We start from the raw sequence: 16227 nt of genomic DNA, 5'->3' as shown, positions 1-16227 counted from the left end.
CCTTGTCTTGCACTATGTTTGTCTAATATGAATAACACATGTCGGCAAATTATATTTGAATAGATTGTTATTGCTGCTTCCACAGACATCAGTGTGTTTTACAAACTCCAAATGTATTGTTTTACTCGTGCTTATTATGTGTATTTAAATATCTGAAACCAAAAATAAACATTATGAAGTTGAAAAACTGCTTAGTTGTGATGATAGCGCTGAACGCGTCCGACTCTGGCTCGTTTAAAAACCTTTATAATAATCTTGATCTATAATAACATGAGATGGGCGCTGCAATGTTGTCCTGTCAGTCGGATTTACAGCACGTAAATTCATCAGTTTCTCCCGAAATAAATGCAAGAAAGTGGCCGGTGAACTGAGAAGAATAGATTAAACTTTATAGTTCCTTGTCTTGCAATGTTTGTCTAATATGAATAACACATGTCGGCAAAATATATTTGAATAGATTGTTATTGCTGCTTCACAGACACCAGTGTGTTTTACAAACTCCAAATGTATTGTTTTACTCGTGCTTATGTGTATTTAAATATCTGAAACCAAAAATAAACATTATGAAGTTGAAAAAACTGCTTAGTTGTGATGACAGCGCTGAACGCGTCCGACTCTGGCTCAGCGCCAGCCAATGCGCGAAGTTTGAATCTGGCAGCACTGAACATTCTAAATGTGGCGCCGTACTCTCAGGGGCTAGTTGATGACATGGTAAGCAAGTTTGTGAACATTTTGAATAAAAAAGGAAAAGCGAAATAAAAGCGACACATCTGTCATACAGTATTATTGTGGCTGCGGTGTATCGCGTGACGCGTCGCCATGGAAACATTAAAAGGAACGTTCGCCTTGAAAAAACTTACTTTCTCGTGGCCACGAGTTACTATCTTGAGGCCACGAGTTAGTATCTTGAGGCCACGAGTTAGTATCTTGAGGCCACGAGTTACTATCTTGAGGCCACGAGATACTATCTTGAGGCCACGAGATACTATCTTGAGGCCACGAGTTACTATCTTGAGGCCACGAGATACTATCTTGATGCCACGAGTTAGTATCTTGAGGCCACGAGTTACTATCTTGAGGCCACGAGATACTATCTTGATGCCACGAGTTACTATCTTGAGGCCACGAGATATACTATCTTGAGGCCACGAGTTACTATCTTGAGGCCACGAGTTAGTATCTTGAGGCCACGAGATACTATCTTGAGGCCACGAGTTACTATCTTGAGGCCACGAGTTACTATCTTGAGGCCACAAGATAGTTATAATAATTTTTTTTTGCCAAAGTGGGACTAGGGGGGCTCCGTAATTTTGATACCAAGAAAGATATTTCTGGAAGATATCAAAGCAGAGAAACATTCTTACACTTGACTATAAGCACTTAGAGTTTAACTAACACAACTAGACAGTTGTAACTAGGCTAATATAAGCTGGGGACATTCATACACACAGGAATATATCATATACATTCTGGGATGACTACTGAGAATGGTCTGGTTTTAACCAGGCTAGGCGTGAGAGGGAAGTTGAGTTGATTCAGATCTTTTTGAAGCTCACGAAGGTGTTTCTGTTCAGCCTCTGCCAGGACACTAAAGTGACAATGGGGGCAAGTTGATCCAGACGCATCAGCGCTAGGCCTGTGATTTACAGGAAGTCCAAAAAGGTTAAAAGCTTTCTGAAGTTTAGAACTGAATCGGTCATCGTGATTCAGTCCAGACGCTACACGTTATACTGTAAATGGACCTTGGAAAAAAGTGTAATAAATGTCATTAGATTCTGTCCTCTTATATAAATGTTGTGCTTATGTTTCTTCTTATACTTGTTTTTGTGTATAATATAGTTGATTTATAAATGCTGTATGTTGTGATAAATTAATGAGATTTTTGGTTCTTTGTATTTTATCAGGTTTTGTTTTGGTGATGAAGAAATGAAGAAGACTGCAGTGAAATTCCTGCTGAATCTCAGTGTTGCTGCTGTAGAAAATATCACAGTTACAGGAACAAGATTCTCTACTCTGCTGTCGTCTGTGTGCAGTTACGAAGCCTTCCCTTTTGATGAAAACCGGTATTATCATGATTATGATCGTTATGCTGTTGTTCAGAGTGATTTCCTGCTGGATCTTTACTCACATGTGAAGAACTATGAGACTCAAACAGGCAGGAGTTTCCTTCCAGCATTACAGTCAGTTTTCCAGTTACCTGATGTCTGGATCATAGATCTCTCACAGAGAAAGACCTCCGTCCTCCTGGAAGTGCTGAAACTCCAGACAGAGAAGAAACCAGTAGAGCTGAGAGGATGTTCAAAGAAAGAGAGTAAAATAAAGAGTTTCCTTCAGTGTCTGTCCTACATCTCACAGCTGAGGTAAGATATTGTACAGCCTTTTGCTCAACATGTTTAAAAAATCTAGAGTAGGTCTTTGTGTACTATTATGGATCATTAAAAAATATGAATTGCTTTGTATTTACCTTTGGGTGCAGAAATGTGTAAAATTGATTGAAAGAAACTGTTATTCTAAGGGTCACAGAGAAGCTGAAAATAGTCAGGAAAATTAAACTGGTTCTAGAAACCTCAAAGCAAATTATACTTACATATTTATAATATTTATGTATTTGTACATGCATACATACATACATACATATATATATATATATATATATATATATATATATATATATATATATATATATATATATAATATATAATATATAATATATGGATAATTCATTACAAGGGATTATAATTAATGAAGGTATCAATACATATATACAGAATAATGAAAAGTAAAGACAGAAAGAGAGAGGAGATCAAGGAATGGCAAATATCACAAACAGTTCATCTATGAGAGCCAGCAAAGAATCAAATCTCCTTAAGACAGGAGCAAACAATCTCAGACGCATCTAAATATCGATAGAAATAATACTTGCACTTATTCTTTGGTGTGTGTGTGTGTGTGTGTGTGTGTGTGTGTGTGTGTGTGTGTGTCCTCGTGGTTCGTGAGCTTGAAGTGTTCTTTGGGTTCTTCTGGAGGGCGCGTCGTTCACGGGAAGTTTAAAAGATGAACTTGAAAGCAAAGTTGCTGAAAATCAAGAAGATGTTGTCTCATCCGAAGGACAGGAAAAAGAACGGACAGGGAAGAAGGAATGAGTGAAAATGAGCTATTGTCATCGTCCTTTAAGGATAAATCAGTCCACACCTATTTTGGCTGAAATGACCAATAGTAGTTAGGAACGTTTAGTGGGAGAGAGTTTCTTCGTCTCCTTCTGACAGTCTAATCTGCATGCTTAGTGATGATGTCAGAATTGCTCATTTTTACTCCAAAGGATGGTAAAAATAGTATTATACATTTTATTGTAACACACTAAATATCGTTAATTAAGGCGTAACCAGAGGAATATTTCAATACCAAGAAAGATATTTCTGGAAGATATCAAAGCAGAGAAACATTCTTACACTTGACTATAAGCACTTAGAGTTTAACTAACACAACTAGACAGTTGTAACTAGGCTAATATAAGCTGGGGACATTCATACACACAGGAATATATCATATACATTCTGGGATGACTACTGAGAATGGTCTGGTTTTAACCAGGCTAGGCGTGAGAGGGAAGTTGAGTTGATTCAGATCTTTTTGAAGCTCACGAAGGTGTTTCTGTTCAGCCTCTGCCAGGACACTAAAGTGACAATGGGGGCAAGTTGATCCAGACGCATCAGCGCTAGGCCTGTGATTTACAGGAAGTCCAAAAAGGTTAAAAGCTTTCTGAAGTTTAGAACTGAATCGGTCATCGTGATTCAGTCCAGACGCTACACGTTATACTGTAAATGGACCTTGGAAAAAAGTGTAATAAATGTCATTAGATTCTGTCCTCTTATATAAATGTTGTGCTTATGTTTCTTCTTATACTTGTTTTTGTGTATTATATAGTTGATTTATAAATGCTGTGTGTTGTGATAAATTAATGAGATTTTTGGTTCTCTGTATTTTATCAGGTTTTGGTTTGGTGATGAAGAAATGAAGAAGACTGCAGTGAAATTCCTGCTGAATCTCAGTGTTGCTGCTGTAGAAAATATCACAGTTACAGGAACAAGATTCTCTACTCTGCTGTCGTCTGTGTGCAGTTACAATACCTTCCCTTTTGCTGAGTGGGGTGATCCTGTTGTTCAGAGTGATTTCCTGCTGGATCTTTACTCACATGTGAAGAACTATGAGACTCAAACAGGCAGGAGTTTCCTTCCAGCATTACAGTCAGTTTTCCAGTCACCTGATGTCTGGATCATAGATCTCTCACAGAGAAAGACCTCCGTCCTCCTGGAAGTGCTGAAACTCCAGACAGAGAAGAAACCAGTAGAGCTGAGAGGATGTTCAGAGGAAGAGAGTGAAATGAAGAGTTTCCTTCAGTGTCTGTCCTACATCTCACAGCTGAGGTAAGATATTGTACAGCCTTTTGCTCAACATGTTTAAAACAGTTGTGTACTATTATGGATCATTAAAAAATATGAATTGCTTTGTATTTACCTTTGGGTGCAGAAATGTGTAAAATTGATTGAAAAAAAACTGTTATTCTAAGGGTCACAGAGAAGCTGAAAATAGTCAGGAAAATTAAACTGGTTCTAGAAACCTCAAAGCAAATTATACTTACATATTTACATATTTATAATATTAATGTATTTGTGTGTATATATATATATATATATATATATATATATATATATATATATATATATATATATATATATATATATATATATATATATATATATATATATATATATATATATATATATATATATATATATATGAAGAGTTCAGATGCAAAAGCCTCTAAGTGCCATCTGAAATTTTCTTCTAGAATGATCATTTTTATCAAGCTTGTATATTTAAGTTCAGTAATTTCACTTAAATGACAATTAATAGGTAATTTGCATTGCCATTTAAGTGATTAAGTGAAATTATTGAACTTAAATATACAAGCTTGATAAAAATGATCATTCTAGAAGAAAATTTCAGATGGCACTTAGAGGCTTTTGCATCTGAACTCTTCATATATATATATATATATATATATATATATATATATATATATATATATATATGGATAATTCATTACAAGGGATTATAATTAATGAAGGTATCAATACATATGACTACACTTAAAGAGCAACTTGCAGGTTAAATTTATAACTGAATTAATACTTGATTTTGTCTGAAGAGGTTTTTTAAAAACACATATGTAGAAATTACTAATGAAATCTAATTGGTTGTAGAGATTTTGATGAAAATGTGCTAGGCTCTGGAATACGCCTTTCCCCTTATAGCAACGCGTCATATGACGTATGCCGAGGTAAATATGAGCTCGCGTTCAGCCAGCGCTCTCATTGTGGGTGTAGTAGTTAGAGCAGTAGTGAGCGACAGAGAAAGTTTTAGATCGAGTTTTAGAGAAGCCATAATGGTAAATTATTGTGTTTGTGCTGGTTGCACAAAATCCAGCCTGTCAGGACATCGTGTCCATCATTTTCCTTCTAGGAAAAACAAGGCTTTTCGTTCTTGGGTGCGTTTTGTTCAGGTGAAGAGAGCAGACTTCACTGCCGCGTCTGTCACCACACACTCGTTATTGTGTTTGTGTGGACCGTTTATCAGTTTGGACTAGTGCAGCGCGAGCCTGATCAAGCAACACTGTAACTGCGAGATCCAGTAAATCAAGCATTTGAATTCGCCACTGAAGTAATAACATCGCTGCGAGATCTAGTGAGAAATATTCACATTTCTCCGTTATTAACAGATCAAACAGCGCTGACGTGGAAACCAGGAATAAACATTGTGCAATGAATGAACGAACTATCCAGTGTCCACAGATCAGCAACATTCACCATGGCTTTACTGTAGTAACACTAACTGCAACCATGCAAGTTTGGCATTTTCCACTAAGGCCCAGTATGCATCCACCTCCCTGCAACACTGACTTTCCTCAGCTGTAAACATTGCCTCGCATTTCCCACACAAGCACCTATGGAACAAAAAATTTTAGCAGGAATAAATATCTCTCTGTCTCTCGATGAGAAACCGCTAAGTTATATCACGTAACGTTAGTCTGGGCGGATATTAATGAGCATGACAAACGCCTGATCAAAGCTTAGTTTCTGTTATTGTAAGTTCCAATATGTTCTGTCTAACATTAATCCTGGCCTGTCCCTGCTCTCTTGGCAGCCTAGCAGGCTCATAATTGTATGGCTGTGGTGGTCCGTCAACAATTTCCTCAGCGTCCGAAATGTCATTGCAATCCATATTTCACTGTTGTTTGAATCGACCGCTCTCCCTCGTGCTACGTCACGACTCTCGCCCGTCACGCCCATTTTCAGATGCGGAAGTAAAATTTTCTCACAAAAACGACTCCAGAAGCCACTGTAGCGTATTTATAATTTTTTTTTTAAGAAAATCTAGTTCCTACATTATTTTTCTATACATTGACTTGTTGGGTCTTCTAACCTGCAAGTTGCTCTTTAAACAAAGAATACATATATACAGAATAATGAAAAGTAAAGACAGAAAGAGAGAGGAGATCAAGGAATGGCAAATATCACAAACAGTTAATCTATGAGAGCCAGCAAATAATCAAATCTCCTTAAGACAGGAGCAAACAATCTTAGACGCATCTAAATATCGATGGAAATAATACTTGCACTTATTCTTTGGTGTGCGTGTGTGTGTGTGTGTGTGTGTGTGTGTGTGTGTGTGTGTGTGTGGATCCTCGGTGCTTGGTTCGTGAGCTTGAAGTGTTCTTTGGGTTCTTCTGGAGGGCGCGTCGTTCACGGGAAGTTTAAAAGATGAACTTGAAAGCAAAGTTGCTGAAAATCAAGAAGATGTTGTCTCATCCGAAGGACAGGAAAAAGAACGGACAGGGAAGAAGGAATGAGTGAAAATGAGCTATTGTCATCGTCCTTTAAGGATAAATCAGTCCACACCTATTTTGGCTGAAATGACCAATAGTAGTTAGGAACGTTTAGTGGGAGAGAGTTTCTTCGTCTCCTTCTGACAGTCTAATCTGCATGCTTAGTGATGATGTCAGAATTGCTCATTTTTACTCCAAAGGATGGTAAAAATAGTATTATACATTTTATTGTAACACACTAAATAGCGTTAATTAAGGCGTAACGAGAGGAATATTTCAATACCAAGAAAGATATTTCTGGAAGATATCAAAGCAGAGAAACATTCTTACACTTGACTATAAGCACTTAGAGTTTAACTAACACAACTAGACAGTTGTAACTAGGCTAATATAAGCTGGGGACATTCATACACACAGGAATATATCATATACATTCTGGGATGACTACTGAGAATGGTCTGGTTTTAACCAGGCTAGGCGTGAGAGGGAAGTTGAGTTGATTCAGATCTTTTTGAAGCTCACGAAGGTGTTTCTGTTCAGCCTCTGCCAGGACACTAAAGTGACAATGGGGGCAAGTTGATCCAGACGCATCAGCGCTAGGCCTGTGATTTACAGGAAGTCCAAAAAGGTTAAAAGCTTTCTGAAGTTTAGAACTGAATCGGTCATCGTGATTCAGTCCAGACGCTACACGTTATACTGTAAATGGACCTTGGAAAAAAGTGTAATAAATGTCATTAGATTCTGTCCTCTTATATAAATGTTGTGCTTATGTTTCTTCTTATACTTGTTTTTGTGTATTATATAGTTGATTTATAAATGCTGTGTGTTGTGATAAATTAATGAGATTTTTGGTTCTCTTTATTTTATCAGGTTTAGGTTCTTTTATAATAAAGAAATGAAGAAGACTGCAGTGAAACTCCTGCTGAATCTCAGTGTTGCTGCTGTAGAAAATATCACAGTTACAGGAACAAGATTCTCTACTCTGCTGTCGTCTGTGTGCAGTTACAAAACCTTCCCTTTTGATCAAAAGCGGTATGATCATGGTTTTTCTCATTCTATTGTTCAGTGTGATTTCCTGCTGGATCTTTACTCACATGTGAAGAACTATGAGACTCAAACAGGCAGGAGTTTCCTTCCAGCATTACAGTCAGTTTTCCAGTCACCTGATGTCTGGATCATAGATCTCTCACAGAGAAAGACCTCCGTCCTCCTGGAAGTGCTGAAACTCCAGACAGAGAAGAAACCAGTAGAGCTGAGAGGATGTTCAAAGAAAGAAAGTAAAATAAAGAGTTTCCTTCAGTGTCTGTCCTACATCTCACAGCTGACGTAAGATATTGTACAGCCTTTTGCTCAACATGTTTAAAAAAGCTGGAGTAGGTCTTTGTGTATTAAATGGATCATTACAAAATATGAATTGCTTTGTATTTACCTTTGGGTGCAGAAATGTGTAAAATTGATTGAAAGAAACTGTTATTCTAAGGGTCACAGAGAAGCTGAAAATAGTCAGGAAAATTAAACTGGTTCTAGAAACCTCAAAGCAAATTATACTTACATATTTACATATTTATACTATTAATGTATTTGTACATACATACATACACACATATATTTATATATATATATATATATATATATATATATATACACACACAAACACACACACACACACACACAGTATGCATGTATGGATAATTCATTACAAGGGATTATAATTAATGAAGGTATCAATACATATGACTACACTTAAAGAATACATATATACAGAATAATGAAAGTAAAGACAGAAAGAGAGAGGAGATCAAGGAATGGCAAATATCACAAACAGTTCATCTATGAAAGCCAGCAAAGAATCAGATCTCCTTAAGACAGGAGCAAACAATCTTAGACGCATCTAAATATCGATGGAAATAATACTTGCACTTATTCTTTGGTGCATAGTGTGTGTGTGTGTGTGTGTGTGTGTGTGTGTGTGTGCTCGTGGTTCGTGAGCTTGAAGTGTTCTTTGGGTTCTTCTGGAGGGCGTGTCGTTCACGGGAAGTTTAAAAGATTAACTTGAAAGCAAAGTTGCTGAAAATCAAGAAGATGTTGTCTCATCTGAAGGACAGGAAAAAGAACAGACAGGGAAGAAGGAATGAGTGAAAATGAGCTATTGTCATCGTCCTTTAAAGGGATAGTTCACCCAAAAATGAAAATTCTGTCAGTAATTACTCACCCTCATGTTGTTCCAACCCCGTAAGACCTTCGTTCATCTTCGGAACACAAATTAAGATATTTTTGATGAAATCTGAGCGCTGTCTCACTCCTCCGTAGGCTTCTAGGTGGCCCAAACTTGCTGGCCCAGAAAAGTTATTAAAGAGATCGTTAATATAGTCCAAGTGACTCCAGTGGCTCAATCTTAAGTATATCAAGCGACGAGAATACTTTTTGTGCGCAAAAACAAACAAAAATAACGACTTTATTCCACTATTCATTTCCTTCTCTCTGGGCCTCGTAGTGTTTTTGCGCTGCGCGTCTGTGTTATACGTCATCACGCATCACACACATGACCAGCGTCGGCCAATAGTGAGCCTACGTGGTGACGTGTAACACAGACGCGCTGCGCAAAAACACTACGCGAACCAACTAGAGGTCCAGAGAGAAGGAAATGAATAGTGGAATAAAGTCGTTATTTTTGTTTGTTTTTGCGCACAAAAAATATTCTCGTCGCTTGATATACTTAAGATTGAGCCACTGGAGTCACTTGGACTATATTAACGATCTCTTTAATAACTTTTCTGGGCCAGCAAGTTTGGGCCACCTAGCAGCCTATGGAGGAGTGAGACATGGCTCAGATTTCATCAAAAATATCTTAATTTGTGTTCCGAAGATGAACGAAGGTCTTACGGGGTTGGAACAACATGAGGGTGAGTAATTACTGACAGAATTTTAATTTTTGGGTGAACTATCCCTTTAAGGATAAATCAGTCCACACCTATTTTGGCTGAAATGACCAATAGTAGTTAGGAACGTTTAGCGGGAGAGAGTTTCTTCGTCTCCTTCTGACAGTCTAATCTGCATGTTTAGTGATGATGTCAGAATTGCTAATTTTTACTCCAAAGGATGGTAAAAATAGTATTATACATTTTATTGTAACACACTAAATATCGTTAATTAAGGCGTAACGAGAGGAATATTTCAATACCAAGAAAGATATTTCTGGAAGATATCAAAGCAGAGAAACATTCTTACACTTGACTATAAGCACTTAGAGTTTAACTAACACAACTAGACAGTTGTAACTAGGCTAATATAAGCTGGGGACATTCATACACACAGGAATATATCATATACATTCTGGGATGACTACTGAGAATGGTCTGGTTTTAACCAGGCTAGGCGTGAGAGGGAAGTTGAGTTGATTCAGATCTTTTTGAAGCTCACGAAGGTGTTTCTGTTCAGCCTCTGCCAGGACACTAAAGTGACAATGGGGGCAAGTTGATCCAGACGCATCAGCGCTAGGCCTGTGATTTACAGGAAGTCCAAAAAGGTTAAAAGCTTTCTGAAGTTTAGAACTGAATCGGTCACCGTGATTCAGTCCAGACGCTACACGTTATACTGTAAATGGACCTTGGAAAAAAGTGTAATAAATGTCATTAGATTCTGTCCTCTTATATAAATGTTGTGCTTATGTTTCTTCTTATACTTGTTTTTGTGTATTATATAGTTGATTTATAAATGCTGTGTGTTGTGATAAATTAATGAGATTTTTGGTTCTCTGTATTTTATCAGGTTTATGTTCTATTATGATGAAGAAATGAAGAAGTCTGCAGTGAAACTCCTGCTGAATCTCAGTGTTGCTGCTGTAGAAAATATCACAGTTACAGGAACAAGATTCTCTACTCTGCTGTCGTCTGTGTGCAGTTACAAAACCTTCCCTTTTGATGATTATCGGTATGATGATTATGCTGTTGTTCAGTGTGATTTCCTGCTGGATCTTTACTCACATGTGAAGAACTATGAGACTCAAACAGGCAGGAGTTTCCTTCCAGCATTACAGTCAGTTTTCCAGTCACCTGATGTCTGGATCATAGATCTCTCACAGAGAAAGACCTCCGTCCTCCTGGAAGTGCTGAAACTCCAGACAGAGAAGAAACCAGTAGAGCTGAGAGGATGTTCAGAGGAAGAGAGTGAAATGAAGAGTTTCCTTCAGTGTCTGTCCTACATCTCACAGCTGAGGTGAGAGAATCTACAACAACACACAGTGTCAGTTTTCTCAGGTTGATCTTATTCTTAGTTTGGGGACAGGACCCTGACACTCATAATGTTTCAACACTGGACACTACGTTGTCATGCCGCGCTGTCACAGCTCAAAGCTGTCTACACTGGACAAAGCAACCTTTGCAAATTTGTTCGAGTCAGAAATAGATTAAAAATATACTAAGTAGTTTATTTTTCATAGAAAGCATTAAAAAGACAAAGAAGGTATTAAAAGAAATAAAAAAAATTTAAAAAAAAAAGCATTTTATCTAGTATTTTATACAATTCCATTAGAAAAAATCTGCAAGAAAAAAAAAAAAGATTCATAAATTGAATCACACAATTCAGCACAGAATTCAACAAATCACTGTGGACTTCAGAAATGAACACTGGACTTCAAGTGTGACCAACTAACATTACATAAGTTTTTGAAATGCCCCCCGAGTCACCCACTCCTAGAACGCCCCGGGGCCTGTGCGAGACGCGAGCGCAGCGGTCAAACACGTCCGTCTAGTGCATGATTAAATTGAAAAACAATGGACAAGTAGCACAGTGAATGGAAAAACACGTTCTGTAAGAGTCTCTAGATTTTTTACACATGAAATACAATGCATTGTTCATTTCTTTTTCCAATTGTATTGGGTCATGTTGATTTATCTAGAAGAGATGCGAACCCAACATTATACATGAAGCTGAGAGTCTTACTCTCAGTCTCACGGGCTAATCTGAAATACAGAAAGGCCCGAATCCCCTGCTGCATTTCATTATATAGCCAGAACCTCTTTCACATGGAAACATCTGCTAAGAATGGGAATTTACATTCAGAGTTGACACCTTTTGGGTGTAGGGAGACCATTTGTCTAGAGACCAACCCCTCCTTGTGTGCCAGTTATCCCTAAACTCTTAAAAACCTTATTACCTTTTGTTTTACTTATTTGGGAATGAGACATTTGTACCAGTCACCTTGAGACATTTCAAATGATACTAAACATGTATAATACTCGATGGTAATCATTCACATTAAACCATATTCTTGGGTGAGTTTTTGGTGATCTTCGCATGGGGGAGAAGGAGTGGGGGAATGAAGGAAAGAGATGTAGATTAGGATGACTCGGAGGTGAGACTTTCGTCTCGATAGTGCACAAGGGGGAGTTCAAATGTTAATTTCCTTTGTTCTCTCAGAGAGTAGCTCTCTCTCCCAGTTCTCCCAGTTTTTCCAGTCTTACATATGTGTTATATTTTTCAGCTGTTCTGAGCGGTGTTTGTTAGCTTTAGTTAAAGTGGTTCAGCTCAGAGAGAATCCAGAGCTGGTGATTTTACTGTTGGGGGTTCTTGGCTTCTCCGTAAGGGTTGGCGATATGGCAAAAATATCATATTATGATTTTTTCAGGAAAATTCTATTTTGTTTTTACTATTTTGCAAATGACTGAGCATTACAGCCAAACTAATGTCCCTATTTTAAAACCAATGCCTTAGGTAACAAAATATATATAAAAAAAAAAAAGAATGGCAGACATTTTGGCCAAAGTGGCGAAGATAAAAATCTTTGTCATTATTTTCTTTGTTATTAAAAAAATAAGAACAAAGATACACTTTACACAACTTAGTATACAAATGAAATAAACAGTGCTTTATTTTTTCAGTTGTGTATTTAGCAAGAGCATTGAATAAAGTATTTAAATTAACAAATTTGAAATTAAAACACTACATTCTTCACTGTATAAATTATACATTGAATCTTATTAAAGCTGCAATTAAATAGTTGTATCTGTGCGCCGCGGACAGACGTCGAGTGACGCTGCCGGTGTTCGTACACTCATAGAAAACTGTGTTTCAATTTTAATAGACCCATCGCTGCGCTTCTCGTTCGGTGTGTGTGTGTGTGTGTGTGTGTGTGTGTGTGTGTGTGTGTGTGTGTGTGTGACCTCTTTCAGACTTTTGTGAAATGTCTATTCATATGTGCCGACTGGACCAATCAGACACACAATTATTCATTATATTTAATTCATATTTAAATATTAAAATGTCCCTTAAGATAAATTGCTATACATAAAACATCTTAATTTTCTTTTGGAAACAGGTTTCAATTTAGGAATATCAGCGATGAAGTGAAGTTTCTTCTGAGACTCTTGACTAAAGCAGCAGAGACTGAGACACAGACAGGAGAGCAGAAGCTGAAACTGTTATCATCAGTCTGCACCTACACATCTTTTCCTTATCAAGAGACTGACAGAATTAAACAGAGTGATTTCCTGCTGGATCTTTACTCACATGTGAAGAACTATGAGACTCAAACAGGCAGGAGTTTCCTTCCAGCATTACAGTCAGTTTTCCAGTTACCTGATGTCTGGATCATAGATCTCTCACAGAGAAAGACCTCCGTCCTCCTGGAAGTGCTGAAACTCCAGACAGAGAAGAAACCAGTAGAGCTGAGAGGATGTTCAAAGAAAGAGAGTAAAATAAAGAGTTTCCTTCAGTGTCTGCCCTACATCTCACAGCTGAGGTGAGAGAATCTACATCAACTTACAGTGTCAGTTTTCTCAGGTTGATCTTTTTCTTAGTTTGGGAATTTTGAGAAAAACAGGTTTAATTAACTGTCACCGTCGTCGGGACGCAATTGGCACTAATAAAACCGTATAAAAATAACTAGACTAGGTTACGTATGTCGCAGAGTTAAGAAACTCTGTATGTTTTGTATTGTTCAGAATCAACTCTTATCAGGCACATTTAATAATCACTGAGTGTATTACAGTATATTCAGCAACTTATAATACATAACAGCTTCAATATCTCCTCGAGAAAATAACTATAAAACTGCGTGACGTTATAGTTTAAACAGGATTGGTGCGAAATGCGCACTAATACACATTCACTGTAGCCTACATGTTATGTGGTTTATTTTAAAGGTAAACTATCTTTGTATTGTTACGAGACGGACAGGTGTATGGGATATATGGCGATTGTTTTGTTTTTTTTCACCTCTGCCGGGCGTTAATGGTCGCATAGAATGCATTAGAGAAAGAGAGTATTTTCAGCTTGACACTATAAATCGCTGTTTTTCTGCACTAAACAAGGGAATTTTGCCAAGATATTTTCAGAGATAAGAGAAAAGATGTTATAGAATAATAATTTAATGGAAAAAAAAATTTGGACAAAAAAACTGACATTCAAACTATTTTGGAATTTACTGAAAACGGCCCAGCGCGACATCCGACGGGTTTTCCCAGATCGCATCACATTTGATCTAGTATTTTATACAATTCCATTAGAAAAAATCTGCAAGAAAAAATAAAAAGATTCATACATTGAATCACACAATTCAGCACAGAATTCAACAAATCACTGTGGACTTCAGAAATGAACACTGGACTTCAAGTGTGACCAACTAACATTACATAAGTTTTTGAAATGCCCCCCGAGTCACCCACTCCTAGAACGCCCCGGGGCCTGTGCGAGACGCGAGCGCAGCGGTCAAACACGTCCGTCTAGTGCATGATTAAATTGAAAAACAATGGACAAGTAGCACAGTGAATGGAAAAACACGTTCTGTAAGAGTCTCTAGATTTTTTACACATGAAATACAATGCATTGTTCATTTCTTTTTCCAATTGTATTGGGTCATGTTGATTTATCTAGAAGAGATGCGAACCCAACATTATACATGAAGCTGAGAGTCTTACTCTCAGCCTCATGGCCTAATCACAAATACAGAATCTGAAATACGGAGGTCTTTCGTCTCGATAGTGCACAAGGGGGAGTTCAAATGTTAATTTCCTTTGTTCTCTCAGAGAGTAGCTCTCTCTCCCAGTTCTTCCAGTTCTTCCAGTCTTACATATGTGTTATATTTTTCAGCTGTTCTGAGCGGTGTTTGTTAGCTTTAGTTAAAGTGGTTCAGCTCAGAGAGAATCCAGAGCTGGTGACTTTACTGTTGGGGGTTCTTGGCTTCTCCGTAAGGGTTGGCGATATGGCAAAAATATCATATCACCTTTTTTTATAGGAAAATTCTATTTTGTTTTTACTATTTTGCAAATGACTGAGCATTACAGCCAAACTAATGTCCCTATTTTAAAACCAATGCCTTAGGTAACAAAATATAAAACAAAAAAAAGAATGGCAGACATTTTGGCCAAAGTGGCGAAGATAAAAATCTTTGTCATTATTTTCTTTGTTATTAAAAAAATAAGAACAAAGATACACTTTACACAACTTAGTATACAAATGAAATAAACAGTGCTTTATTTTTTCAGTTGTGTATTTAGCAAGAGCATTGAATAAAGTATTTAAATGAACAAATATGAAATTAAAACACTACATTACATTACTGCATAGTTCCCCCCAAAATTTAAATTATCATAGTATACTCCCTCAAGTTCTTATAAACCCGAATAAGTTTCTTTCTTCTGTTGAAAATAAGTTATTTTGAAGAATGTTGGTATCCAAACAGTTGCTGGTCCCCAGTGTATAGTTTTTATTAAGTCATTGGGAACCGTTTGGTTACCCACATTCTTCAAAATAACTTTTATTTTTAACAGAAGAAAGAATCTTAATATTTTGTGTTCAGCACAAGAAATAAATTAATACAGGTTTGGAACAATATTAGAGTGAGTAAATAATGACATAATTGATATTTTTTGGTGAACTATCCCTTTAAGGACAAGCGGCAGCATGTTAACTATAGGTTACTTTACACTTTAAGACCAGCACACAACGCATCTAATATACACGCATATAACACACGCAGCAGATTTTCTCTCAAATGTTTGTTTTCACTTTAGACATAACCTACTCTGTTTATGTAAACCTTGTGTGTATTTGACAGTATTAGCACAATGACACTCTTAAGATAACTTAGTCCAGTAACCAGGCACTGTTTGACAGGCTGTTAGTTCCTGTGCACTTCAGGTGTACGAGCTCAGAAAAGCACACGTTAAAACAGCGCATCAGCGCGCGAATGAAATGTTTAACCGGCAAGGATTTAAAGGGCACCTAATATGCCCCTTTTCACAAGATGTAAAATAAGTCCCTGATGTCCCCAGAGTGTGTATGTTAAGTTTTAGCTCAAAATACCCAACAGATCATTTTTAAGCATGTTTAAATTGTCACTT

The 16227-nt window shown here is 37.2% G+C and overlaps 1 protein-coding gene across 1 annotated transcript in view; it reads left to right on the top strand.

Annotated features, from left to right (window-relative positions):
• The window catches only part of LOC308691938 (uncharacterized protein), a 45257-nt gene that overhangs the window by 22109 nt on the left and 6921 nt on the right, over positions 1–16227 (top strand). The window contains exons 5-9 of the mRNA XM_081367543.1: positions 1905–2360; positions 3990–4424; positions 7757–8212; positions 10655–11101; positions 13203–13625. Coding sequence (XP_081223669.1) covers positions 1905–2360; positions 3990–4424; positions 7757–8212; positions 10655–11101; positions 13203–13625 — 2217 coding nt within the window. The remainder of the gene's footprint in view (positions 1–1904; positions 2361–3989; positions 4425–7756; positions 8213–10654; positions 11102–13202; positions 13626–16227) is intronic.

Source organism: Scardinius erythrophthalmus, assembly GCF_964197995.2.
Source record: "Scardinius erythrophthalmus genome assembly, chromosome: 1".
Classification (NCBI taxonomy): Eukaryota; Metazoa; Chordata; class Actinopteri; order Cypriniformes; family Leuciscidae; genus Scardinius; species Scardinius erythrophthalmus.
Note: the sequence above shows the minus strand (reverse complement) of the source record. Positions and strands in the feature narration are given on the sequence as shown.